Genomic DNA, 27,506 nt, shown 5'->3' with positions numbered 1-27,506 from the left:
GGCAGAACTCGTCCCACCTGGAGCCTGAACGCGGAGGTCGCACTTCTCAACGCACCGAGCGCGGAAGGATGAAGGAGACCCAACTTAAGAACGGTTAAAGCAATGGGGACCCTAGGGGTGTCACGATGGGCAGTTTGGGGGGCCTAGGTATTGATGGTTATCATTCTTCAGGGATGGTGATCCCGTGCAAAGCGTGCGAGGCGCCTCGCCCAAGTGACTCTGTCCCGCTCCCGGTGGGAGGTGGCCCCGGAGGTGGGACGCAGGAGTCCATCTCCCGCCCGCCGAGCCACAAGCCCGCAGCGCGCCCTCCGGGTGGGTCAAGACCACACCCGCGGCGCTCGGGGCCGGGTCCCTGGCGGCGCGCGTCTTGGACTTGGGCGGGGACAGGGCGGGCGGTGACCGCGGCTCCTCCCTCCGCGGCCCCGGGCTCCCCTACTCTTAACCCGCGCGCGGGGGCGCCCGGGCCACTGGGCTCCGCAGAGCAAGCGAGCGGTCCGCGCGCGTCCAGGCCCGAGGCCGACGCCAGCACGCCCGCATGGCCCCCGCAGCGGCGTCGGGTGGCAGCACCCTGCCCAGCGGCTTCGCGGTCTTCACCACTTTCCCGGACCTGCTCTTCTTCTTCGAGTTTGTGAGTGGCTGGCGCGTCCGCGCCGGTGCGGGGGAAGGGGCGGGATGGGTGGTGGCGGCAGATCCGCGGGCTGCGCAGGTCCCCGGAGCATCGGGGTAGCGGGGCCAGGGTGAGGGAAGTCTCTCTCCTCCCACCCCACCCCCGGTCGTTTGGCCCCCTCTCTAGACAAGGGCAAGGGGGTAAACAGTGTCCAGGACCTAGACGGAAAAACCAAATTCGCAGCATGGGTCAAATGCTGGAAGCAGGCCTGGGTCCACTGGCTGGGCGCTGGTTTCAAAGCTGCGCTCCCAACTCGCCTCACAGGAGCCGCGCAGAGTATGTCCTTACTGGGGACCGACGTCCTTGTACAAGTGCCCAGCTTTTCCCAGGGTTAGGATTTCGTTAAAAAAAAAAAAAAAAAAAAAATCAAAAGAAACCTGCGTGTGTATTGCCAACCGACGTCTGGAGATTGGGTTGGTGTCGTAGGAGGAGCTGAATCTGATTATTCTCTTCTGGCCTTCCAAAGTTTCTGGCGAGTGAACGTACTTGCCACAACTTGGATCTGGAAGTAATAGAACAGGCCATCGTTTGCTGGCCACAGTCATTTTGCCCTGTGCTGCGGGTGGGGGTAAGGGAGAGGGGCTGGCCTGAGCGGTCCTGCGCCTTGGCTCACCTTGAGCGGCAGGAACTCCAGGAGTCCCTCCTTGAGCTGGAGCCGCGCTGTCTCCGCCCCGAAAGCGCTTCCCACGCCCGGCCCCTAGAAAGGGGATCACTGTGTAGGGGCGCTTCAGACCGCCCTCAGCCGAAACTCCTCAGGAGGTACAGACCCTTACCTGGGAGGGGGCGTGGTGTATTTACTCTGTGGGTGTGGTGCGTGGCGGCCACAGAGACTCGACTTCCCTGCACCCCCACTGCAGAAGTGGCTGCCTGGAGGGTTGGTTGGAAAGGAAAATGTCCAAACCTGACTGTTTAAAAACAGGACCCCGGCTTCTTATTGTCCGATGGGAGGCAGGAGGGTGTGAACAGCAAAGGGAGCAGGTTCTGTTCTCCCTGGAGGGCTTGGGGGAAAGGGTTAAGGGGGCTGAGGTTGCCTGGGGGCACCCTATCACTGAAGTTGTGTGAGTTGAGTTGAGCCCAAACCTGGATGTATCCAGAATGACTTCAAATCCTGGAGCTAGCCAGAATTAAGGAAATGACATCTAGAAGAAACCCTGGACACCACTAAGCCCAGCCCCATCATTTATGGATAGGGACACCCAGGCCCAGAGGGGAGGGGCTTGCATTCACTGGCACATTCTTTTCCCAAATGGCTCATCTGAGCTTCCATGCAGCAGTTAGCCTGTGCTTGCCCAAGGCTGGATTTCTGAAAAGAGCATATAGACCCTATGACTTGGGAATAAGTAATGGGTGGTTCCTTCAGAGGCTACTGCATTTACAAAGGCAGAGTTTCAAAACCAAAAGAGATGATAGCTAATGGTGAGGTGTGATGGGGCAAGAGAGATTTTTAAGCAACAAATGGTCTTCCTCGTGTGTCTTAAATTGCCCTTATATAGAGTGGCTTACTCTGCCTTTGTAGCTGTTTGAGGAGCATTAAAACAAGAATCAGGAGAGTGTGTTACTTGAGCTCTAGGCAGAAGACTCTGGGGCACCATCCTCCTCTTGCCCTGACAAGAATGGGCTCAGGTGGCAGTAGGTGGTGGCAGGTGGCGGCTTCACAGAAGGGATAAGCTCCAGCGCCCTCTGCCTCCTCCTGGTATCACAGTTTAGGGGAAGGATTGCCCCTGGGGGTAGGAACAGCCCAGCCAAGCAGGGCCATCTGCTGGGTAGGGATGAGAGGATACCACCCCCAAAACCCAATAAGTGAAAGTGGAAGGCTGGGTGTGGGAAATCTCAGAACTATGGATTAGTGGAAATTTACTCCTCCCGGGGCTGTTTTGTGACCTGAGATGGTAGGGGCTTCTAGAAAAATCATTCTTTCTTGCTTGGAACTCTTTCCTCTCAGCTGTTAGAAGTGATTTTTTTTCTCTCCTTAATGGCGCCTGGGTGGCTCAGTTGGTTAAGCATCTGACTCTTGGTTTTGGCTCAGGTCGCGGTCTCTGTGTCCTGGGATTGAGACCTGTCTGCGTTGGGCTCTGAGCTCAGCAGGGAGTCTGCTTGAGATTCTCTCTCTCTCTCTCCTTCTCCCTCTACTGCTCCCCCTGCTCATGCTCTTGCATGTGCACTCTCTATCTGTCTCTGAAATGAATAAATAAATCTTTAAAAAGGGGGGGGCACCTGGGTGGCTCAGTCGGTTAAGCATCTGACTCTTGATTTTGGCTCAGGTCATGATCTCAAGGTCATGAGATCGAGGCCCACATCAAGCTCCACGCTCAGCAGGGAGTCTGCTGGAGATTCTTTCTTCCTCTCCCTTTGCCTCTCCCCCGACTTGTGCTCCCTCTCTCTGAAATAAATAAATAAATCTTTAAAAAAAACAATGATTTTTTTCTCCTTAACCTCAGCCCTGCTCCCCCACCTCCCTTCCTTCCTCCCAACTTTCCGAGAGACCTCGCGTGCCCCAGTGTGTCTCTGAATCTCTTTCTTCCTCTCCAGAGTGGGGATGTACCCACGGGGTGCCAGAGAGAGCAGAAAAGAAAGCAGACACTGGTCCTTTAAGTTGTCCCCCTGCATGGGTTGTAACCTTATAGAGAGGAAGCTGTATGCCTCTTGATGTGTGGAAGGAGTAGTGAGTTAAAGAACTGTGGGAGGGTTTTTTTTGGTGTTTTTATTTTTAAAAAATTTTTTTATTATTATGTTAATCACCATACCTTACATCATTAGTTTTTGATGTAGTGTTCCATGATTCATTGTTTGTATACAACACCCAGTGCTCCATGCAGAATGTGCCCTCTTTAATACCCATCACCAGGCTAACCCATCCTGCCACCCCCCTCCCCTCTAGAACCCTCAGTTTGTTTTTCAGAGTCCATAATCTTCCATGGTTTGTCTCCTCCTCCGATTCCCCCCCTTCATTCTTCCCCTCCTGCTATCTCCTTCTTTTTTTTTTCCCTTAACATATATTGCATTATTTGTTTCAGAGGTACAGATCTGTGATTCAACAGTCTTGCACAATTCACAGCGCTCACCATAGCACTGGGAGGGTTTTTTAAAATTACAGACTATTACAACTCAACAACAAAAAGACACACAAGCCAGTTAGAAAATATGCAACAAACTTGAATAGACATTTCTCCAGAAGAGCTATACAAATGGCCCATAAGCACATGAAAAGAGGTTCAGCATCATTAGTCATTAGGAAAATGGAATAAAAACCACAATGAGGTACGATTTCACGTGAAATTATGGTGATCATTATTTAAAAAAAAAAAAAAAAAAAAAAAACAGAAAATAGCAAGTGTTGGCCAGGATGAAATTAGAACCCTCATACACTGCTGGTGGAAACTAACATGGTTCCTCTGCTTCTGGAAAACAGTTTGGTGGTTCCTGAAAAAAGAAATTACCATATGACCCAGCAATTCCATGGCTAGATTTTTTTTTTTTTAGTGTTCTTTTTTTTTTAAGATTTTTATTTATTTATTTGAGAGAGAGAGTGAGAGAGAGAGAGCACAAGAGGGGGGAGTGGGAGAGGGAGAAGCAGACTCCCTGCTGAGCAGGTAGCCTGATGCGGGACTCGATCCCAGGACTCCAGGATCATGACCTGAGCCGAAGGCAGTCGCTTAACCAACTGAGCCACCCAGGCGCCCTCCATGGCTAGATTTTTAACCAAGATAATTAAAAGCAGGGACCTGAATAGGTACATGACATGCATGTTTGTAGCGGCCCTGTTCACAATAACCAACAGGTGGAAACAGCCCCAATTCAGTGGATGGATAGACAAACTGATCTATCCATACAGCGGAATATTCTCCAGCCATAGAAAGGAATGAAGTAAGTACTGGTACATGCGCAAAGTTGACAAACTCTGAAAACACTCTGCTAAGTAAAAGAAGCCAGACACCAAAGGTCATGTATGTATGGTTCCATTTATGTAAAATACCCAGAATAGGTAAATCCACTGAGACAGAACACAAAGCGGTGGTTGTCCAGGGACCGAGATGAGAGGGAGAATGGGGAAGAACTGCTTAATGGGAATGGGGTTTCCTTTTGGGGTGGTGAAAATGTTTCGGAGTTAGAGGTGGTGGTTGCACAACATCGTGAATGTATTAAATGCCATTGAACTTGTCAATTTAAGATGGTTCGTTTTATGTTATGTAGACTTCCCTTAAGTTTGTTAAAGAACAAAAATTAAGAAATACTTCATATTTACAGAAAAGGCGCCCACATAATTATCACTTCACTTTGTCAAATCTTAATATTTGGCCTGATTTACTTTTAGTATTCAGGAAATAAAGCTTTTCGGATGGCATCTAAACGCACTGGCTATTCCACGATCATCTTCTCTTCCCTCTATCCTCAGGACAATCCCTAGGCTGAACATGGTGTTCATTACTCCCAAGCAGAGTTGACTTAAACCTAGACTGCACACCTCACTATGGGTGGACTGCACGTGGCATTGTTTTATATGCTTTCGCTTTATGAAAATAGTAACATCCCGCAGGTTGACGCTGTTTATTTGTTCTTCTCTTGATGGAGATTTTGGCTGTTTGCAGTTTGTTGCTTTCTGCTAGCACGGATAGCCTTGCCAAGAACATTCTTGTGTGTGCCCTGTTAGTTAGATGTGGGGAAGTTCTTCCCAGAGCACACAGGGAGGATTTGACCTCCTGGTTCACAGGGAATGCACATCTTCCTTTTCCCAGCTGTTACCACATCGCTATGCAAAAGGATGATTCCAATGTACATGCTCCAGAAGCAGAGTTACCCGGAAGCTGATGAAGCATAATTAAGCTCAGGCCCCCTCCAAGACCCTGCCTTACTTTGTATTCTTTAATAAAGAAGGTCCCCAAATTGTACACGTTTCAAGCAAAACCTGGACCAGGCCAACTCCCACCAGCAGTGTGTGAAAGTCCCCATTGTTCCTCATCCTTGCCACATGGGGTAGCATCAGAATTTGCAATTTTCTGCTAACCCAATGGGTGTAAAATGCTTGTTTATGTTTTAAATCTGTAGTCCTTTGAGTTGATTACTCATAGTTCATACTCCCATGTCTGACTTCCCCGTAGCCTGGGAGTCACAGATGCCAGCATCCAAGGCCAACAGGGTGGAGCTCCCCTCCCCTCCCAAGGCAAGGAAACTGCCCACAGGGGCAGGGAAGGGTGGTGGCTCAGGGGAGGGGTGGGTGAGGGTGTACGGCAACCTCACCCTGGCCCAGCACCCCTACCCCAGACCTCCGAAAGCTGCAGGGCTGTGGCAGGGAGTGGAAGGCTGGCCCAACCAGGTGGTGTGAGCCACACAGGCCATTTTGCTATTGTGGGCAGTGCGGTCACAGGGCACCCCAAATGGGTGGGCTCGCCGTGGAAGGTCCTCTCCCAACAACTCAACCTGGGGCTTTGCCTCTGGCCTGTTCCCGTCCCCATCCAAGGAGGACTTCTCCTTTGGGGACCACAGTCTCTGCTTCCTCTTCCTCCTTCCCTTCTAAGCCAGGGGCTCTGTGACACTTGGTCCACCATTCACGGAACAAGATGTTAACATAGGAAGCTTTTTGTCTCAGCCCTGGCCAGGGCCAGAGGAATCTTCTCTCACAAAGTCCCAGGAGAGATGACCGCACCACCCCCCATCCTCCCGCACCCCCGCTTCAGAACTTGTGAAGGAAATGCCTGAAAACAGGTTATGAAACCATTAACTCAGCTCCGTCCTCCCCAGCCCATCAAAGGGAAAAGCGAAGGACAGACTGGCTGGGAGTGAAGAGAGACCCCGGGAGTGCAGAGAAGGAGGGTGAGAGTCCCGGCTCCTAGGTTGGGTGCACTTTTCGGAAGTGGGGTGGGGGAGCCCCCTGGAGTGGGTTTGCAGTTTTGATTCTCATAGTGCACTGGACACAGTAGTTACTCACAGGAGACTGTGTCTCTGACCCAAAGTGACTGGGGACTTTTATTATGAGAGTGACAAGTCCTGAGACCTGCCCTAGATTTTCACCTGCCTGGGGAGCAGCCGCCCTAGATCATCCGGTGGAGAGGGTGGGGTGGGGGCAGGGTGATACAGCAGTTTTCTGGTGGGTGGTCCGCCTTCTGGTTACACTGAGAACACAGCATGAGGACTCAGAGGAACCTAATTTTTCTGAGCTGGGAGGAGACTGAGGCTGGGGGGGGGGGGGGGGGGGGGGGGGGGCATAGCTTGCCCAGGTAACTCAGTCTCCAGGGTGGCACTTGTTGCAGTGACAGCAAGTCATGTCCCGGCTTCTGCCTTCATACAAACACCCACGATGAACTTTTGCCTGTAGCAGGAAGGATTATGAAAGGGGCAGCCTTGGGCAAGGCCTGGCTTCCTTCTTCCCTTCTCTCCCCCAGGGAGTGAAGGGGCAGCTCGGAGCCACTGGGGAGCTCCCAGCCCCTGGGTCTGCTTGTCAAAAACACACCCTGAGGGATCTGAGTCACTACGTCAAGGCTGGGCCCAAGAATCTGCATTTGCTGAGCCATTGATTCAGCAAGGTTTGGAGTGGCCATAGGTAGACCAGCCCACCCCCTCGACCTCGTTTCAACCGGGGACAGGGTAGTGGAGACAGTTCTCAGTAAGAGGCCAGGGAGGGAGCCAAATGCCCTAAAGTTTCTCCTGGGCTCAAGGCAGACACCCTCCATGCTCTTGGCCAACTTTCCCTGCTGCCCCAGCCAGGGATCGCTTCTGTAGTCCCCAGGGAGTGGGGGCTGGCCGTGCTGGACAGTGGCTGAGCTTGGCCTTCCCTGGCTGTGCCCACTGACTCCTGGCCCTGTGTCCTCATCTTGCTTTGGGGCCCCCTCTCTTTAGAAGGGGGTAAGGGCCCTGCCTGGCTTTTCTCCTTTCCTGCTCTCTAAAGGGAGCAGAAGAATTATACATAGAGGTCTCTCAGGGGTTTGTTCTTCGAGTTGAGAAATGACTTTTCTGGTTTTTCAAGAACCAGAGGACTGCTTTGATCAGGAGTAAGTGACTTGGAGCTGTTCTCTGGAAACTGCTGAGCGTGATGATGGGGCTCAACTCCCACACGGTCACGCATATGTCATCCCAACCACCATACATCGAAAAAGGTTGCTTTTAAGCTTTCCGTAGGTCACTCCCTGGCTTGATGCAGATGGGCTAATCCCTTGGGCGGTATGAGGCATCCTCTCAGTCAGAGCGCATTCAGAAGAGAGGAGGAGGATCCCAGATGCCGCTGCAGGGAAGGGGGAGTGCTCACACGCAGGTCACTCAGGTTGGGTCAGGGACAAAGGCTGAGTATTTGCACCTACACCTGCCATGCCCAGCAGCGGGTGGGGGAGCCCGCCGTTCCGCCAGCCTAGGCCAGTTCGCACAGCCTTTGGAACGGCTTGGCTTTGCTCTGGGATTAGGCACATTCTCAAGGAAAGGCTACGGGAGGAGACTGGACAACCCGGGGCCTACCTTGAGGTGGGATGGGGCCAGCCAGCCTGGACCGGGCCAGGGGCCGAGTCCTCATGGATTCATGGTTAAGCCCTGGCCTCCACCCCCCACGCAAGCCTGTCTGGGGCTTCCTTTTGGACTCTCAAGTATCAGTCCCCAGACATAATGTTTTGGACCAAAGGCCACCAGGGGCAGACACGAAGATCCTCCAGCAGGTGTTCTCTTCAGGGGCTGATGGACGAGAGGACAGTGAGCGAGTGGCCCCCCTTGTTCCAGAAGCACTGGTGCCATGGGCAAGTAAGTGTAGGCTGACTCCTCACAGGCTTCAGATGGTTCCTGGGGGCCTGGAGCGGGTTCCTGGTCCTCTCTGCATCGTGGGGCCCCCACCCGCCTTCTACATTCTGGTGGAAAGGTCTAGCTCCTGCTGGGCTCCAGCAGCATGACTATTTCCCAGGGTAATGCACTGGCATTGATTTGTGCCACGCCGAGCTGCAGGCTCTCCACCACTCCCACCTCATGCATAGCTAATGTTCCGCCCACACTGGGGCAAAACAACTCCCTAAGGCCTGGGAAAAATATGTAGGAACTAAAAGAAACGCCTTGTCACCAGCCATCACACACTGATATGCACGGGCAGCAGGAAGAGTCACAGCCTGTCTCAGCTGACCTAAAACTCCACACCAGAGCCCCGGATTCCTGTTAGAACCTGTTAGAACGCAGTTGGGCTGGGCGCCGAGGGGGCAGGAAGAGGAGAGAGAAGGGGGGAGAGGGCAGGAGGAGTCCCCCCCCGAAACTCCTGGATCCAAGTTTGAAGAAGGCCCTCAGAAAACCAAGGGTGCAGGCTCTAAATGGGGGGACAGTCCAGGAATGGAGCAAACAGGTGGCAGCCTCACAACTGTTAGTAGGGGTGGGGGTGGGGTGCAGCTCATGACAAGTGTCCTGTTGAGGGACCCAGGGATAAGAACCGCAGGCCTGTGCCTACAGAAGAGGGGGTGATGTCCTTCTGCTTGTTTTTTGGTCTTAAACACAAACCTTGGTATTCTTTTCCTCTGAAAGAACAGAGCCTATTGAACAAGCGAGGGGTGGGGGAGGGGAAGCCTGCTCCGGAAGCCACCTCCCTTGCAGTTCTCTCTAGACCCAGGGCGGCTGGGAGCAGGGCGAAGGCTAATGGACTCTGTCTCCTGTTATTCGATGTTGCTGTATTCAGGGCCGTTTCCAAAGCGACCCTAGACAGGGGAGAGATTTCGTGGCGAACTGCTTGTGGGTTGCCTCGGGTAACTGCCTCACGCATGGAGGATCTGACCGAGGCTCCACACCCAGCCTCTGGGAGCGGATACTCAGCGGCTGTGAGGATGCAAGCAGGCAACTGCGCCTCAGTTTCTGCATCAATAAAATGGGGATATAATAGCACCTACCTCAAGGATTGCTGCGAGGAATAACTGAATGAGTGTCGTTTGCCCAAAGCTCTTAAAACGACACGATGCACATAGTTACTGCTCAATAGCTATTAAGTACAACTGTTATTAATTTACTAATGACGCAAACACCTGCTCTGAGATCAACCGGCCAATCCCTGCTAAAGGGGGGCAACTGCAGGATGGGGGCCGTAAGACCCATCCCGTACTACCTTTTGCCTTAGATGCCCTTCTCAGGCAGGGGGTGAGTGAGATTTGGGAGCGGGTGGGGCTGTTGCGGGCACACCTGACTTGGCTCTGAGGTTGTCAAGTAGAGCACAGATGCCACCCTCTGTAGGGCCTTCCCAGGGCCTGCTCTGCTCGGAGCTGCCCCTGGCTAGCCTGCTGCGGTGGCCAGGGGGAAGGGGGACTGTGGCAGTCCTGTCCTGTCTTCTGCCTCAGGGGCAGGGAATGTCTTAAGCCTCTCTCACGCACCACCCTGACCGCTTGGTGCCAGGATGGGTGGGGAGAGCTTTGTGAATTCTCGGTGCCCGGCACCTTGCTGCATCTGTCCCCAGGAGAAGGAACCAGTTACCAGTGGGCCTGGCAGCAAGCCTTACAAAAATGATTTGTCTTCAGTGTCAATGTATCGCCATCTGGAAGGGCATTGGTTCAGGGAGAGGGCGGCCTCTGGCACAAAAGAGTGCCCCCACCTCTCCCAGCCTCCATCCTGCCCTGTGGCTGGTGATAAGCCAAACACGGTTGTATAGAGGGGCCTGACAGGAAGGGTTCCACCTTGCTTTTGCGTCTTAGGACTCTTTCCAGAACCAGCCCATAGTCCTCCGCTGGTCTCCATTTAAGGCGTTCTTTTGGTGCAGGTGGCATGGTGGGACTAAGCCCTCTATCCTTCAGGCCCAGACTTCCCCAATGCCTCCACCGGGAAGCCCACCCTGAGAGCACCCCTTTCCTGGCACTTGGCACCTGTACGGCAGGCCCTTGCTCGGCTCGGTCTCCTGCCTGGACTGTAAGTCTGTCCTGTCCCCAGCCCAGGCAGTGCCCTCTGAAGCATTTGTTCTCATCATGCATCAGTAGGACGAGAGCTAACTTCTCATCTCCCACCTGGCTAATATGAATCACAAGAGGAGTCCCTGACTCCAAGGGCAGATGGAAGATGAAGCTGACAGTCACCAGCAATCCCCGAGAAAGAACCCCTAGGACCCTGGAAAGAAGCCCCTGGCCCTATATGGGCAGTTCCTTCTCACTATAGAGGGTACACACCTGTTTTGTCCGTTCGCTCACTGCATTATTATCCTCATGGTGACTCCCATTAGTACCTCTTGTCTTTCTGGCACGGCAGCCACACCCATCGGGTCTAGCATTTCCCCGGATTTGCCCTTTTTACAGGTGGCTTACTGGTATTCTTCATGGAGCCTCCTGGTTTCTGTTTATCCTGCTGGCTAAAGCCCGTGGGTATAGGTGTGGTTAGGAAACTTTTCCATCCAGATGAGGAAATGCTTGTCTGAATGCCCTAGCTCTGTGGACCCGAAAGAACTTTTCATTCATTCAGGAATGGGTGACTGCCCTCCGCCCAGGGAGGGAGTGAGGAGCGGCAGGTGGTTCAAGCCGAGGTCTAGTGCGTACCTTGGAAGAGATTTCCCTGGGACTTGAGGGAAGTGGGATCACGGGCCTGGACAGGGGCCTCTTCTCAGTCCACCCCGACCCTGTTAATGTGCACTGCGGACCTGAACTCAGCCCCTATCCCTTTGAATCTCAAGTCTCTACCTCCCTCTTCACAGACTCAAGGCCCCCTGAGTTCTGGCCTTACCTCCAGAGTAGATAAAGGGACACTATCTAAGCCTGCTTTGGGAGGGATAATGGCATAATGGGTCCCCTGGAAGGATGAATTTTTGATGAAGGGGCCAGGAGGGCAGAGCAACTTGCATAGGTAAACTGAGTCAGGTGGCCTCAACACCACTCCTGGTATTTGCTTTAAGAGTAGCCTCAGGGCGCCTGGGTGGCTCAGTCGTTAAGCGTCTGCCTTCGGCTCAGGTCATGATCCCGGGGTCCTGGGATCGAGCCCCGCATCGGGCTCCCTGCTCGGCGGGAAGCCTGCTTCTCCCTCTCCCACTCCCCCTGCTTGTTTTCCCTCTCTCGCTGTGTCTCTCTCTGTCAAATAAATAAATAAAAAATCTTCAAGAGTAGCCTCAGAGACCAGACTCCCAATCAGCTGCCTTGTCAGTTACCAGAGGGGGCGGAGTCCACACATGGAGAATCTTCTGACCCCTCCCCGCCCCAGACACCTCCCTAGGGGGTCTGTGCAAATTGCTGGGCTCTGTCCCTGTCCTGGGCAGAGGCGTTTAGCGGGTCACCCTCCCTGGGGCCCCAACACCTTTACCAGGGCCTGACTCTGCCCTCGGTGGAGCCAGCGCTGCTCCGGTGGAGCCTGACAGCGGGATTCGAAAGGAGAGAGGGGCTCCGGACGTTGGTGCGAGTCTCCGGATAAGGTCTGCCGCGGTGGCCGTACCAGCCTCAGCTCTGGCCGGGCTCAGGAGCACTGTCAGCATCTGCTAAATGCACGGATGACCAAACGAAGGAGGGAGGGGGTGAGTGAGGGAGCAAGTGAAGGAAGCCTCTCCTTTGACTCGCGGGGGGCTGAGCTCTTCCACACCAGGGAGGCGAGCTTCACACAAGAACCAGAGGCGCTGGCATAAGCCCCACATGGGTGCTTCCTGCCATCACCACCCCTCAGAACAGGGAGAGTCCCCAGCCTGCCTCTCAGACCTGAAGAGAAGAGCCGAGGGATGTTTGGAGAAGGCTTCTGTGTTTGGGGGTCTTGTCTTGGTCTTTCCCTCTGAACTCCCTCTGCATCTTCTCTTACCACCTGGTGCTTATGTCCTCTTGACTTCACCTTGGTGCACTTCCCTCCTCTGCAATAGCACATCCATAACCAGCCTCTACACCCCCACCCACACGCTCACTCAGACACACATGCTCCCACGCACATGCTCTCACCCGCACACGCACGCGCGCGCTCTCTAACTCACAGAATGATGAATCTTTTTAGCCACCCAACCCTTAGATCTGGTTGAGCTTCTCATAGAGCACACAGTTACTGTACTAGTCAGATCACCTACGCACATGGCTTTCCGGCATGGCAATAAGCCTTGACTGCTCAAATAGTCCAGTGAGTACAGACAGTTCCCTCAACACAAATTGAGGTTACTGTGGGGCGCCTGGGTGGCTCAGTGGGTTAAGCGACTGCCTTCGGCTCAGGTCATGATCCTGGAGTCCCAGGATCGAGTCCCGCATCGGGCTCCCTGCTCGGCAGGGAGTCTGCTTCTCCCTCTGACCCTCCCCCCTCTCATGTGCTCTCTCTCTCATTCTCTCTCTCAAATAAATAAATAAAATCTTTAAAAAAAAATTGAGGTTACTGTTCCTGGTGGCCTCGAGAGAGCACCAAAGGGCTCAGAGCTCACGGCAGCTGGGACCAGCTCAAAGCAGCTGGGACCCGCCTCATCTGGTGTGGCCATCTTCCCTTTTCCTTCCCGGGGAGATGATCTATGGCCTCTCACAAAGTGGCAGGGCAGCCTAGCGTTGGGTGCACCGTCTGCGTTCTGTAACTAGTTTCCTTTGCTTCTCGAGAGTTCAGATTACACACTCCTGTTCACATGTCTTCAGGAAACCCACACCATGCCCTCAGAGCCGTTGGGAATTCTGACGCTGGACCCCAAGGCGCCACACTACCAAGCGTGTATGTGGGAAGCCCTGCCAGGGAAATCCTCTTTAGTTCACACCTTGACTTGTGACTGGGAAAGTATCTGCTTGTGAAGACCCTAAGTAAAATGGAGCCCCAGAAAAGATATCCAGAGAATTTGAGCGATTCTCCTGCATTGACTTCAGATATCCCAGCCGTGCAAGAAAAACACTGGGCGATTGTGGATGCAGAGCTCTTTCAGCCCAGCACATGCAGTGGAAATACCACACAAATCTCAAGAATGTGCTGGAGGATTCCTTTTCCCCCTTTTGTAACCAAGGCTCATTGTTTGAAGGAAGGCTCTCTCCTTTTTTAATGTTCTTTATGTTTCCTTCCACAGAGGCGGACACATTTTTCTCAACTTGATTTCTGGGAGATCATCTGTTTTTCTCCTTTCTGATGTTTTTGAAGTTACTTTTAAATTCTAGGTCCCAATACTGTTTGCAGTGGATAACTGTGCATGTGGAGATCCTAGACCTACTGGAATTTTCACACGGTTACAGTTGAGAGAGCAAGCGCTCAGGCGCTCACCATGTGCCAGGCACTCCGCAGACATAACCCCATTTCACCCCAACCCCATGGGGTGGGCACTGTTGTTATCGCTGTTTTGCAAATAGGGAACAGAGAGGTTAAGTAACGTGCCAGAAACAACGGGCCACCCAGCTAGTAAGTGGCAGAGGTGAGATTGAAACCTGGTAGCTCAGGTTCCAAAGTCTACACCCTTCACCATGCTAGCCTGCCTCCTGTGGATTAATTCAGAAAGAAAAATTGAGAACCTTCTCTAAGTTTACACAAGAGCTCCCTCAAAGACTATCCCCTGAGGAAACTTTTTTTACAAAAATCATTTGATTGGGCAGGCCCAAATATAAACTCTTGAAGTCTTTGGAATTTTTCAGTCTGGTTTTGTGAATTACCCCTGCTTCCTAGGGAACCTCAACTCTGCTCAGTATCCCAAACTGGGTGGTTTCCAGTCCTCAAACACCAGGGGCAAGGGCCTCAGATCACCAGCTCATTCCCCTTCACAGACACTCAGACTACATCCCTGCATCTGGAGGATGCCCAAGGACGAGCTAACCTCACACTCAAGGCAAGACAGGGATTGAAGCTTGAGGAGAGGAAAGGGAGCTTTGCACCGAGAGCCCAGTTGGGACCTGGAGAGGTTGCCTCAGTGGGCATCGCTGGACCACTGAGTGGGCATTGGAGACAGGAGCCAGTTCTTATTCTGTTTGACAGGAATTACTAGGACATAATCCAAGGGTTTTTGTTATGGAAACACATTCTAAGGCTTTCAGCAAACAGCCTGGGATGTCTGTTCCATGTGCTGCAACTCTACTTCTCTCCACTGGAGTCAGATCGCAGGCATTGGTGTCCCAGACAATTCTAGTGTAGAGTGAGGGCTGCAAACCATGGTGTTAGCTCAGACCCACCACACCCACCACCATTTTCCAGCTTGGGGTTCTGGGCCCCACCAAGAGAGCTCAGTGCAGATCATTCTCAGGCCACCCAACTTAGAGACTGTTTCCGGTCTCTATTATGGAAGACGGTGACCTGGTGTAGGCAGGGGGTAGTGGGGAGTCCGGCCTGTTGACAGAGATGAACAGAAACTGGGGTCATGCCTCCACTTGGATGACTAATGTTTCCAAATGACTGCCTCCGAGCACTTGCTGCTGGGGAGCTGGGAGCCGCGTGGAGTTTTCTTTACAAAGGGAAATGCATGAACCCTCACCTACACCCTTCTCTTGACAAATATTTGGCCAGTGGGGTCCTGAGGTCAGGATGCGGTGGACTGCTCCCTGCCCAGGATGCCTTATCTCCCCGGGTTTGGATGCAATGCTTGTTCTGTTTGCTCTCTGCACACTTAGTAGGTGGAGTGGGGCAGGCACTGGCTTTGTCCCATGATTCATACTGAACCCCAGCTTGCCATGGAGCGGGGCCTTAAAGGCCTTCACGCCGGCCCAGAGATCAGTTCGGTCCCGGGTGTGGTTCCCGTTGAGCCCCATCTTCAGCCACCCCTCCCCCTCACTGCCTAGCTTATGCCCAGCTCTCTGGCCTTCTGAAGCCCCTCACTGCTGCTTCTGCAGCCTCTGGACTTGGCCTGTTTATTTTGTATTATATATTATATTATATTATATTAATTATATTATATTATATTATATTTATTATATTTATTATATTATATTATATTTATTATATTATATTATATTATTATTATATACTCCTTCCTCGCCCTGGAAAGCCACTCCTTGACCTTTCGGCCCGGTAAACCAGTTAGTCCAGCCGTCCCTTCGAGACTTGATCGGGGCCCTGCACAGTCCGGGCTGCTGTGCCCCCTCAGGGCCGGTTATCGTCCTGCCTTGTAGACTGGCTGCCTCTGCGTGTCTCTGAGGGCTGCTGGCCTCGCGGGTGAACCGCGTCTCAGCCCAGTGGTGGGCTGGTGCTGGGCTCCGCGCCAGAAGCTCCACACTCACATCCCTCGCGTCAACCAGTGTGCGCCAGCCCGCCACGCGGAGACGCCGCTGCAAACCGCCATTTGTGGACGAGGAGGCTGACGCCCAAGGGCCGGCCTCACGGTACAGCCCCGCGCAGCGACTTGGCCGGACAGGCCCTCGCAGGGCTCGGGAGCCGCCGCGGCTGCGCAGACGCGCGTGGTGCCGGGGCTGGCGGAGCCTTCACGCATGCGCAGCTCGTAGCGCTGTGGCCGCTTCCAAGGGGCACCTGCGCCGGCTTCTCACAGCCGCGGGGCCTGTGGCCACGGCGCTGCTCCCAGGCCTCTAGCTGGGAGGGAATAGACTGCTCGGCACAGGCCCGCCTTTTTTCACTCACCCCTCCTGTCCTCACGGTTGTTCTGCCCCCATCTCAAACCCCCCTCCCAGGCGGAACCCGTTGGGCAGGGCTGTGAGGGGTAGAGGACAGGCCCCTGCCAGTCTTCTGGGAGCAAAAGCCCCGGTTTTAATCGTTTCATCTGTGCTGAGGACATGACGTTCACGTGACGTGTAGCTTAAAATACATTCCAGGGACAGCCTGGGCTGGTGGCGTGCTTCCTTCGGGAACGTCCCTGGGAAGCCGTGGCTCCTCAGCGGTTTGCGGCTTGGACGCTCCAGAGAAATGAGACACATTCCCTCAGTGTCCCCCCAAATGGTGGGGGTCGGAATGGGCCAGTGGGGTGTGCTGTGATGGTAGAGCTATTTTGTAAGAGTCCCCTTGAGAGGGAATTTCTCACCTTGAAAGACATGATGCTAAAGGAAAGAAGCCAGTCATAAAAGCCCATCTTTTATTATATGATTCAACTCATGTGAAAATTCGGAATAGTATGATCTAGAGACAGGAAGTAGGTCGATTAGTGGTCACTTAGGGATGGGAGGGAGGGAAGCGAGCGATAGCTAGCTAAAGGGTACGGGGTTTCTTTGGAGGTGATGAAAATGTCCTAAAGTTGGTCTGGAGATGATGATGGCACATACCTGTAAATATCCTCAAACCATTGAATTTTACAATTTAAATAGGCAAGTTGTCTAGTACATGAATTATATCTCATTAAAGCTGTGAGAGAGAGAGAGAGAATTGCTTCCCACCATCTTACTATGAAACTTGCTGCCATAGACAAACCGTGCAAAGAAATAATTGTTAAAAGGACCTTGGCAAGGTTGTAGACCCAAAGGCAGGATAGGTCCTGAGGTCTGCCGGGGGGCAGGGGCTGGGATTGAGTCCAGGGTGGGCTTTGCTCCTATGGACAGGTATTCTTACCATGGACTCTAGGAGTCTGAGAGAGAGAGAGAATGCATTTTCCAGGGAGCTGGAACATAGCTTCATCAGACTGGTAAAAGCACACACCCGAAGCAGATCAAGTGTCCAGATGAACCCTGAAGCTTCCCTCTGCACTGGGTACCAGAAGCTCAGCATCAAAACTGAGGCCACTTCTAGCTAGTGCATGCTCCAGACTCTATGGCAGGCACTCCGGGCCGTGGCTTCACTCTGACTTCCCCTTCTTTCTCCTGCCTGTGATTCCCGACCAAGCCCCACAGGGAGAAACTCAGCTGACAGAGGTAAAGTTACAGGAGTCTGTAGAGCAGCCTGAGAGCCATACTCTCAGATTTTGCCATTTCCTGGTACCACCTGTGCATTAACTTACCCCATAAGGTTTTTAGTTAATTTTGTCCAAAATAACTGTATCACTACCTTAAAAATAAAAACAGTGTCATTGCCCAGTTCACCTATGCCAGCCCATTCCAGGAGCCCATCCTCTAAGGGAGCTCCAGACCCCTGGCTCAACCCTGAGCCCTTCTTGCCTTAGAAAAACCAAAGAGTGAAAAAGAGAATCGTTTTTCCCAGTGTGGTATTCGGTGTTCATCAATACCATGTCCATTGGCTGCCCACAAGCACCTCCGGACCACTGGGTCCCCACAGGATTCCCTAACGCAAGGCTCTGCCCTCCACACACAACGCATAAATCATTCCAGTTTGCCCATACCCACCTGACGGGAGCCCCTGAAGGCCGGTTAACTAACTCAGACACTGACACACAGCTGGACAGGTGTCTCACACCCAGGAGTTAACTGTGAGCAAGGGGAACCTCACCCCCTCCATCACCTGGTCAGGGATAGTGCCATTTTGTAACTAACCAAGTACACCTGGGTGCTGCCAGGGAGAAGGAAGGGCAGGACTCCCTGAGAGCATATGAGGGAACCTAACTGAGATGGGTCCTCCTTGGATGGTCACCTGGCGCCCAGGTAAAGGGCGCTCCAGAGAGGAGCATCCCTGGCCCTTGCTTCTGCCCTCCAGACAGGCATATCCCCTTCTCCTGCTTCTCCAGGCCACGCTCGGCCATGTCCTCAGCCTCTAGCATGTTCGTGTCCCTTTGCCAGGGCCCATGATGGAGAAGGCCAAGTCATCTGTGCGATCTTAGAGGCAGCTATGGAGGAAATGCACCCACACTCAGATCGGATGCTACGGGGGTCTAAGGATTTTTGTTTAACTGTTTTATTTAACTGTTTGCTCCAATGACTGCAAGTTGTCAAATGTGTCCCACCGCCTCTGCCAGTGCCCTCACGGACCCTCAGATTCAACAGTAGAGGAAGTGCTCTAGTCAGAGATGCCCAGATCTGAGTCATTAGGCCCTGCTTTGTTTTGATAACATCCCAGTTTCTTCATTGCTCTGATTTTTCTACTCAAATGTGATTCCATCCTGAAGCTTCTCAGCTGAGAGGCTCAGAGAGCACCTGTGAGGATGGCGGTCTCTTGCCCAGCAGGTGGTCAGCAGGTACAGGAGAGGGAGCCCAGGCACCACTTGAGTTCACACCATACGGGACGTATGGCTGGGAAGGCAGCCGGTCCTCAGCCCCTAGATGCTCCGAAGGACCTTGGAGACCTTTGGCCACAGAGCCCTCTCCACCTGTGTCCCAGCCTTTCCAAGCACAGTCCTTATCTAGGTGGGGGATGGTGGAGGACACTGAGCTGCCTTCCCGGGGAAGAGGAGGGAGAGGGAAGAGAAGACAATCCCAGCTTCAGTATGTGTGCCTTTGTCCTCGGGGAGCCAGGACTGTGGCCTCAGGGGGGTGTTATGATTCCTATGCTGTCCTGCACTCCTCTTTGAAAACATGGGGCTCCCTGAGCCTTCAGACACCAACAGGGGCTTCTTCCGGATAACAACAGGGAAATGCTTCTCTCACACCAGTCCTAGGCCACCCGAGGAGGTGAGGAGGCGGGCTGACCTCTCCATCCCAGCCCGGACCCCAGTAGTCAGAGCACTTCCTGGACTTGGGATTTAAGGGGTCAAATAAAAAAAAATTATGCTTATGACGTAGTGTGGTCGATTATTTTGCCAAGTAAAGACCAAAAGAATCTGCTAGTCACTAACCTTTCATGAAAGGAAAGATATTTTAATGTCAAAATATTAGGGATTTAATCTAGGATAAAACCTCAGAAGAATGATAATACTGGAGGAGATAAGTCCTTTCTTGGGATGACAAATTACTTAGCGTCCATGTGCCTCAGTTTCCCCATCTGACAAACGGGTCAGTACCTCGTTCGTAGGATTGTTATGTGAATTAACTGAGTTAATATTTGCAAAGCGCTTAGGACGGTGCCTGGCATATAAGTGTGTGATATACGTTTTTGTTAAATACAAAATTAAAATTGCATTTAAAACGTGAATAAAGGCAAGCAAGCAGGGGATTGGACTGAGACTGGCAATGCAGGCAGAAAGAGTGGTTTTTGGTGAGGAAAATGCCCACTGCTATTCTCTGGCTCCTTCCTGTTTTTCTGCCCCTAATGCCCCAGCATGATGCTGGGTCTGGCCCTTCCCAGGTGCGGGCTCTCCTGCTCTGATGCTCACTCCTGCCCTCCCTCCCTCTGTAGGTCTTCGGGGGCCTGGTGTGGATCCTGGTCGCCTCATCCCTGGTGCCCATCCCCCTGATCCAGGGCTGGGTGATGTTTGTGTCCGTGTTCTGCTTCCTGGCCACAACAACCCTGCTTGTCCTGTACATAATTGGTGCCCACGGCGGGGAGACTTCCTGGGTCACCCTGGTGAGTCACAGCCTGGAATGTTTGAGGTGGGCGGGTGGGTATTGGACCCTCTCCCCTGGCAGGCTGGCCTTTCCAGTGCTGGGTGAGGCTATCCCATCGATGCCTCCTAGCCCCGTTCCCAGGCTGAGCTGGCCAGGCCTTCGGCTCTGAGCTCTCCCCAGCAGCCCAGGGCTCCCCACAGCAGGGAGGTCAGGAGGAGGTGAAGGCAGAGGTTGATTGTTGCTGCCTGATTCCCACTGGGCCTGCTCTGCTTTCTCCTGCATGACTGCCTTTTTCATGGATAACCAGCAGCCCAACCCCCCGCCCCCAGCACCACCTGCACCTGCCAGGTGCCTGCTGGCATCTCCCAACATCCAGGAGAGCTGGTTTCCATCTTAGGAGGGGGCAGGGACCCGGGGGCTGGCCTTGGCTGCCCAGTGTGAGGCTAGGCTTCCTGGCCAGTGCCCAGTGATGGCCTTCTAAACAGGGTCCCCAGAGAAGAACTTGGAGGTGGCAGAGGGATGGCCTGTGGTCCTAATTCTGCATAAGTTCTGCCTTGAGGTCCTTGAAGGGAGTAAAACTTACACATGGGACACCTGCCTTTTACCTATGGCGGAAGGGGGCAGGGCCATTCGGTGAGGCCTCTACTCTCAAAAGGCCTCCTACTTAGACTTTTTTTTTTTTTAAGTTTTTTTTTTTTTTAAGATTTTATTTGAGAGAGAGTGTGAGAGCACAAGCAGGGGGAGCAGCAGAGGGAGAGGGAGAAGCAGACTCCCCACTGAGCAGGGAGCCCAACTTGGGGCTCAATCCCAGGATCCCTGGACTCCGGGACCCCGGGATCATGACCTGAGTCGGAGGCAGACACTTAACCTACTGAGCCACCTAGGCACTCCCTACTTAGACTTTCGAGATCACCTCCAAATTACAGCTACTCAAAAGCCCATTCTAGTACTTTTTTGCCTTTAAACATACCTGGAGCTCCCCCACCCAAGAAAAACCAAAGACTAACAAGACAAAAGCACAGTGGGAATGGCCTGGGCCTCTCTCACCCTGCCCTGGCCACTGAGGCCACATCTGAACTGGGACTGTGACCACCTAGGGGATGCTTCTCAGGGCCAGAGCCCATCTCTACCTGTTAGATCCCAGGCTGCCCCTCCTGACCCCCATCTCTTCCTTGATCCCACCTCAGGGGAAAGCAGAGTGCCTTCTCTCCTGAAGTCCTGACTCTGGCCCCCACACCAGTGAGATAGAAGCATCTGGGCAGTGCTGGTTACACATGCTCTGTGAAGAGGGGGCCTGGGTGTGGTGTTGGGTGGACGGGGCAAGGGTCGGGGCGGGAAGGCCCTTCTTTCCCAAAGGAAGGGGCAGAAGATGAGGGCAGGAGCTGAGCCATGCCAGGAGGGGACAAGGGGGGGAGGGGAGACAGACTTTGCTAAGACCGCAGCTGTGCCCCTCCCTGACGGCCCCTTTCGACCCTACAGGATGCAGCCTACCACTGTGTCGCTGCCCTGTTTTACCTCAGCGCCTCTGTCCTGGAAGCTCTGGCCACCATCGGGATGCAGGAGGGCTACACCTATAAACAATACCACGAGAACATCTCTGCCGTGGTGAGTGTCCCAGGCCCCTTGGCCCTGGGCCCAGCCCTCCCCCCACCCCGCCCACTGATAGAGGGTCAGCACAAGGGCCCTCCCCTCTCTTTTTACCTCACTGACTTCTGCAGAAAGAAAGCCCTGGGAAAGCCCCGGAGAAGGGAGCTGACGTGCCCCAGCCGCCCTGAGCCCTCCGGTCCGTACCGTGCTGCGCAGGCCTGGACTGGCCCGAGGGTCCGCACCTGGGTGGGCTTGGCCAAAGGGAAATGACCGCGAGTGTCTAGCACTGTCTGAGCTCTCCACGAAGGATCTTATTTAACTCTCCCAATGGCACTAAGATGGAGGCGCTCTTATTAAACCCATTTCACAGATGCAGAACCAGGGCACTGAGACTGTGGATACCTTGCTCCAAGAGGGCCAGGAATTGTTGGTGTCCAGGGCAGGCGCTCTTAGCACCCGTTGGGAGCAGTGAGTCTGGCCACGTGGGTCTCCTGGCTCTCCCTGAGTGGTCTCCCCTCCAAGCACACGGTCAGGCTCAGGGAAGCACTGAGGCCACAGATGGAAAATCGAGTGGCCAGGGTCTCACCAAGCCCCAGCTTCAGGGCTGGGGCTGTGAAAAAGCTTTTCTGGGCCCAGCGTGTCCAGACCCCTCGGCTGTGCGTATTCGTTGCTACTGTTAGGCCTTCAGCTCTTCGTGACGATGCTTCCTGCCCGGCAGCTCTGAGAACCTGCTGCAGCAGGAGGGGCCGGAGCTCACACCTCCACCATTTCCTTGAGCAGTTACCTCAGTTTGCTCCTCTGTGAAATGAGCCGGTGGTTCCTGTCCGACTCCCTCAGAACTACAGAGATGTTAAATGCCCTTCTCCGAGGTCTCACAGCGAGCAATGGGGGGCCTGGGGGCTTGAGCCTCATTCACTCCGTCGGCAGAACAAATGGGAGTACCCGCCGTGTGTGACCAGAGTGCACGGTGCATGCGGGCCTCTGGACCCTGAAAGAGGCGTTCTCCCAACTGTGGGGCCAGACCCATTGGTGGACTTCGAGATTATAACCCAGATTTTCTTTTTAATGGAATGAATCAGAATGACAGAGTAGAGAATGTTTTGATTCATAAAACCTTTTTCCAGAGCTCTGCACGTGTGGGCTCCCACCAGCATGCGAACTCACAATATCAGATGTATTTCTAACCACTTAAAAAATATGAAAGAGGTTCAGGAAGTAGCACTCCTGAGATTTCTAGAAGTCGACATGTGGATTATACAAATCCTGAGGTCAAATGGGATGATCGATCACAAGATTCCAGCTCCAGGTGCCAAAACTGTGCCATCCCCACTTTTTGGAAAGAGTAGAGCAGAGGCTGAGAGAAAACCCACAGGGAGGGGCACTGTTGGGCTCTAGGAAAAGATTTGGCAGAGGTGTTCTTCCTGCTCCCTGAGAGAGGGGTCTGGAGGAAAGTTCCTGAAAGCCTGCGGGTCCCTAGGGGCCATCCCCTGCCCCAAAGAAGACACATGTTCCCCTTAAGTTCCCAGCCTACTCTCCAGTTCCATAAATATGGCCACTTCTGGTCCCTGGCACCCCCTCAAATGTCCCACAATGTGGGAATGTCTCCCAATTTGGCTCATCTCCCAAGATGGCTGGTTTCTAAATAGGAACACAGCCAGACGGCACCTTGGTTGTTCTTCCTTCCCTTGGGAGGCTGGTAACCTGCCTCCTCTGTCATCCTTCACACCTCGCCCTATCCCAACCCGGGAAGCCTTCTCTCCGAACAGACATCAGCAGCAAGGCATTTGACAACAACTTCCATAAAACTATTGCAGATGACAGTCATGAAATGCACATGGAATGTGGCTAGCAGGGAACAAGCCAGTTAGGGTGAATGACTGCCTCTTTCCGGCAGAGAGATCTCTAGTTGGGAACCACGGTGATCTACTGTGTTCCAGCTTCCCTCTTTTTCTTCTTACCGAAATGCCACATACATCCAGAGAAGTGAGCAGGTTGCAAGTGTACAGATGGGTAAATTTCCATCAAGTGAACTCCTCTGTGTAACAAGCATCCGCACTGAGAAATAGAACGTAATGACTGGCTCCCAGGGTCCCCTCGCCTGCCGCTATCACGCACCCACACGAAGGGTACCAGCCTCCTGATCTCTAGCTGCCTAGTTCAACTGTCCCTGCTTTTGAACTTCGTGTAAATGGAGACATGCAATGTGCATTCGTTTATGTCTGGCTTCTTTCTCTCGACCTTAGGGCTGTGAGGCTCATCCACATTTTTGGGTGGAGGTGTAGAGTGGTCACTCTCGTTGCTGTCTAGCGTTCCACTGATGACTACACCAACATCTATTTATCCATGCCGCAGTTGATCATGTCCCCCCATTTTTGTTAGTTGAATTAGACATACATGGGCATGTCCAGGCCAAGTCGGGAGTGCGAGAATCAAGAATGAAAATGTTGCCAGCAGGCCAATGCCCTGGGCCAAAGGTCATGTATGAGCCTGGTTCAGTGTAAAGTCACACCTTTCTATTCAAAATATCAGCCGTATCCGTGCGCGGGGAAGACCCTGCCCAACCACAGCAAGCCTTTCCCGAGTCCTGGGGGTAGCCAGCCAGGGGAGTGGGGAGGCACCTCAAGACCTTCTCCCATGCATTCCTGGCCTTTGGAAGCATCTGGCCTGCCGCTCCCTCCTCCATGTTACTTGTTGGAGCTGCCTGAAAAGCTAAGCTTCTCCCTCTCTCCTTTGCTGGCAGCAGAGAATCTATACCAGAGGGATCCCTGGGATTGGTGAGAACAGAGAGGGCAGCTGGAAATGTGTGCAGAAATCTGGAATAACAATAATGGCAGCCATTTAGGGAGGGGGTTTCTGAAGGCCCAAGTATATGCATTCATGTCCCTGGCTCTCAGGGTCCCCAGTGTGCCATTGCTTGACCTCCCTTGGAGAGTAAGTGTCTATTTCCTGCTACTGCCGGGGACATCGGAGGTGCTCCTGCCAGTGATTCTCACTGGGTCTGGAATTCCCCAGACAATAAACTGCTCCGATCGGACAGGGAGAGGTGGGGTTCTTTTTTTGGGGGGGGGTGCTGCTCACTCACATACAACCGCTCCTTTTAGATGGTGTTCCCGGATGAGTGCTCTGAAATTTGTTATTAAATAACTCAGCTTACTCATCGCCCCTGGCCAATGAGGGTGAAGGGTTTGTCCATGTGTGGAGGCAGGGAGAGATCAGGCATGAGGACTGCTGGTGTTTATGGGCATTTTCGAGAGTCATGGAACCGTAGCTGCCCTAATGTGCCTGGGTTGAAAACTGTTGACCCCACACCCAAGGTCACAAATCCAGGTGCAGATATTTGACTTGGGGGCAGGCAAGCCTTCAGGGAGGCCAGCCACCCAGAGCAGGTGATAGGAATAGATGGGGCCCACGTGAACACAAGTCAGGGCTTTGACAGGGACAAAAGGACCATTTGCCCCATTTCCAGGGCCTTTGTTCCCAGCTTCAAAACACTGACTGGATCTTTCCAACAGCTTTCTGAGTAAGCCCCCCTCCTTTTTGCTAAAGCCCCAATCCCTTGTCCCCATCCCAGTCCCTCACTTCCCGTGAGCCTGACACCCTTGCCCATGCTTGTGAAATTAAGATTCCTGGAATAAAATTCTGGTGGGGGTCTGAGGATGACCAGACATCAACAGGACCTTAACCAGAGCCAGCAAACTCACGCGTTTATATTCTCTTAGCCAAGAGAATATGGGCTCTGCCCTTACTGGTGTGGGGGGGCGGGGGATGTTTTCCATGGCGAGCAGTGTCATTTGAGGGGTCTCTGAGGGCCTCCATTTGTAGTTGGGTCGCACCAGCACAATGACGTGTGATGGCAGATAGTTGACCTTGCACACCAAGTCCTGTGGATCGGTGGGTCACCTTGAGCTCTGTGCTGAGAGCATTCTGGGGCCACATCTGGGCTCAGCAGGAAAAGATGTCTGCGGGAAGGATGGGAAGCAGGGGCAGCCCACACCCTTTCGGGCCATCAACCCGGAGCACCGTGCCCATGGCCAGTTCAATGTGGACAGCCCACGAGTTGCCATCTCCCCATGCACCCCCATTAATCCTTGTTTGTCTTGGTTTCAGGTGTTTTCATACGTGGCCACTCTGCTGTATGTGGTCCATGCAGTGTTTTCTTTAATCAGATGGAAGTCTTCATAAAGCCGCAGAACTTTTGCTGAAAACTCAGACGGTGTTCACTGATCAGCCCGCCTTCCAGCATAACATTTTAGAATGCACAAATACTCCCAATGGTGGAAAAAAGAAAACAAAAAGCAACGCTCTGTTTCTTGTGGGTGTTATGTTTACTCTCCCATATACCTTCATGTCAGGGTTGGGGGCTTGCTGCGTTTAATCTCCAATGACTGAGCTGTCTTTCTAGAGTCATTTTCTGTTTGTGACAGAGGGCTGTTGAGGTGGGAAGTGGGGACTGTGACCGTGAAACCAAGATCCCCTGATGACCCCTGGACCAGATCTTGAGAACTGTCTGTTGGAATTTTCCACAAGCTCTCTTGAGTACCCATCCTGGGGCTCGTTTCCAAGTCTTCGTGGATAGTCTACCTGTCCTGGGGAGTAAAGCTCACCCAACAAGTATCTGCAGATGTCCACAGTGGAAGATGATAAACCTTTGAAATACTTTATAAAGTGCCTTTATGCTCAGTACTTTTGTGGGGTGTTTGGGGGGCTTTGTTTTTAATTTCCCAGTATCAGGGACTCCATCACTTCAGCTTTCTTCCTGAGGAATCCTTTGGCTCAGACGGAATCTCTAAAGGCAGCATCAAATGGCAGTTCACATGACAGCTGCGTAAGCTCGGCCACCACGCTGCCACAGAGCCCGTCACTGGGTATCCCACCCTCCCCAGCTACCACGCTTGTCAGATGGCTTTGCCCTCTCTGGGAACTCGGCAAGTACCAGCCCGGGGGACCCCTTCTTTCTAATGGAACATAGACCCCCTACAAGACAAAGGGGTCTGTGCTCATTAGAAAGTCCTTAAGCCAGGGGACACCTGGGTGGCTCAGTCGGTTAAGCATCCGATTCTTGATCACTGCTCAGGTCTTGATCTCAGGGTCATGAGTTCAAGCCCCACACTGGGCTCCGCGCTGGGTGTGGCGCCTACTTAAAAAAAAAAGTCCTTAAGCCAAAAGAAAACAAGGTGCAAAAGTTTCTTCTCACTCCTCGTGAAGCTGATCGGAAAATCTCTGGGCAGTGTGCTTTGTGCTTGTTCCAGTTAGGGATGAGGGTAATAAACTGTTTTTTAGAATTTCCTTGGGCCACTCCCAAGGAGAGCGAGAGGACCAGACTACTGAGGGAAAGGAAGTAAGAGGACAAGTGGTGAGTGCCATGTTTTAGGTGTGGATGTCTGGATTGAAAGGAGAGGGGGCAGTTAGGAAGGAGGGCGCTCCCTTAGGAATCAATCCTGAAAGCCCAGTTTCCATTTTAAAATGCTGCTTTGTCCGTTTGCTCAGAGAATTTAATGATATTCCACAGCTGGGCACCAAACAGGTGCCTCAAAAACCTCCCAGCTATGGAAGTCTACAGGCAGAGGCTGGACGACCTCTTGCTAGTGGCCACATAGAACGAAGATTCAAGCCTCAGGCAGAGGTTTAGCAAGCTGACATTTACTCCCCTTCCAACTTGGGGACGCCTTGACTAAATGGTGTCTCAGTGGTATTTTCAGGAGATCCTTTATGATCCCAGGGTAACTGTACCAGAAAAAGGCCACCTTTAGTGAATCCACTTTAAACAAAATTGAAGTAAATATTTCATAGTAAATTAGGAGCAAAAAGTTTGATTGAGGCTTTATCCTGAAAAAGTACACATTAAAAATCATGAAGAAATGATAGGAAGTTTGTCGTGTGTTTAACAAAATTTGCAATCAAGTGCTGATTGAGGGAACGGGCATTTTATTCCCCACAAAACTGCCTGTTTGCATGCTGCTGAGCCAGAAACACGATGCCAATGGAGGAGCATTTTTGGCCCCCATCAAAAAAGAGAAACCGAAGGCTTGCTTCAATTTCCCAAAGGTTCCTCAGTGTTTTGGAATTTTAATCATTCTCTTTAAAGGAATCTTGATTTGTTCTTTCTCTTTTCTCCTTTTCATGCGCAAACTGGTCTAACAATAAAATGGATAAAATCCGTATTCCTCCAAGGCTTTGCAGGTGAC

General features: G+C 52.7%; 1 protein-coding gene across 2 annotated transcripts; it reads left to right on the top strand.

Annotated features, from left to right (window-relative positions):
• The first annotated feature begins 430 nt into the window (after positions 1-430).
• MAL (mal, T cell differentiation protein) lies at positions 431-26,001 on the top strand. Of its 2 annotated transcripts, XM_035001023.1 has the most exons (4): positions 431-628; positions 19,586-19,753; positions 21,214-21,339; positions 25,429-26,001. In XM_035001023.1, the coding sequence occupies exons 1-4, from the start codon at positions 536-538 to the stop codon at positions 25,501-25,503; spliced, it is 462 nt and encodes a 153-aa protein (XP_034856914.1). In that variant the 5' UTR covers positions 431-535; the 3' UTR covers positions 25,504-26,001. The 2 variants fall into 2 exon arrangements, with proteins under 2 accessions (XP_034856914.1, XP_034856915.1); XM_035001024.1 differs by lacking the exons at positions 19,586-19,753; positions 21,214-21,339.
• Positions 26,002-27,506: the final 1,505 nt, after the last annotated feature.

Source organism: Mirounga leonina, unplaced genomic scaffold (assembly GCF_011800145.1).
Source record: "Mirounga leonina isolate KUSES-001 unplaced genomic scaffold, KU_Mleo_1.0 Mir_125, whole genome shotgun sequence".
In the NCBI taxonomy this organism is placed as follows: domain Eukaryota; kingdom Metazoa; phylum Chordata; class Mammalia; order Carnivora; family Phocidae; genus Mirounga; species Mirounga leonina.
Note: the sequence above shows the minus strand (reverse complement) of the source record. Positions and strands in the feature narration are given on the sequence as shown.

Excerpts from the sequence above, each read along its gene's own strand:
- MAL (XM_035001023.1), top strand. The coding sequence starts at position 536 with ATGGCCCCCGCAGCGGCGTCGGGTGGCAGCACCCTGCCCAGCGGCTTC. Across the intron at positions 19,754-21,213 it reads AGACTTCCTGGGTCACCCTG|GATGCAGCCTACCACTGTGT; the intron begins GTGAGTCACAGC and ends TCGACCCTACAG. Across the intron at positions 21,340-25,428 it reads ACGAGAACATCTCTGCCGTG|GTGTTTTCATACGTGGCCAC; the intron begins GTGAGTGTCCCA and ends TCTTGGTTTCAG.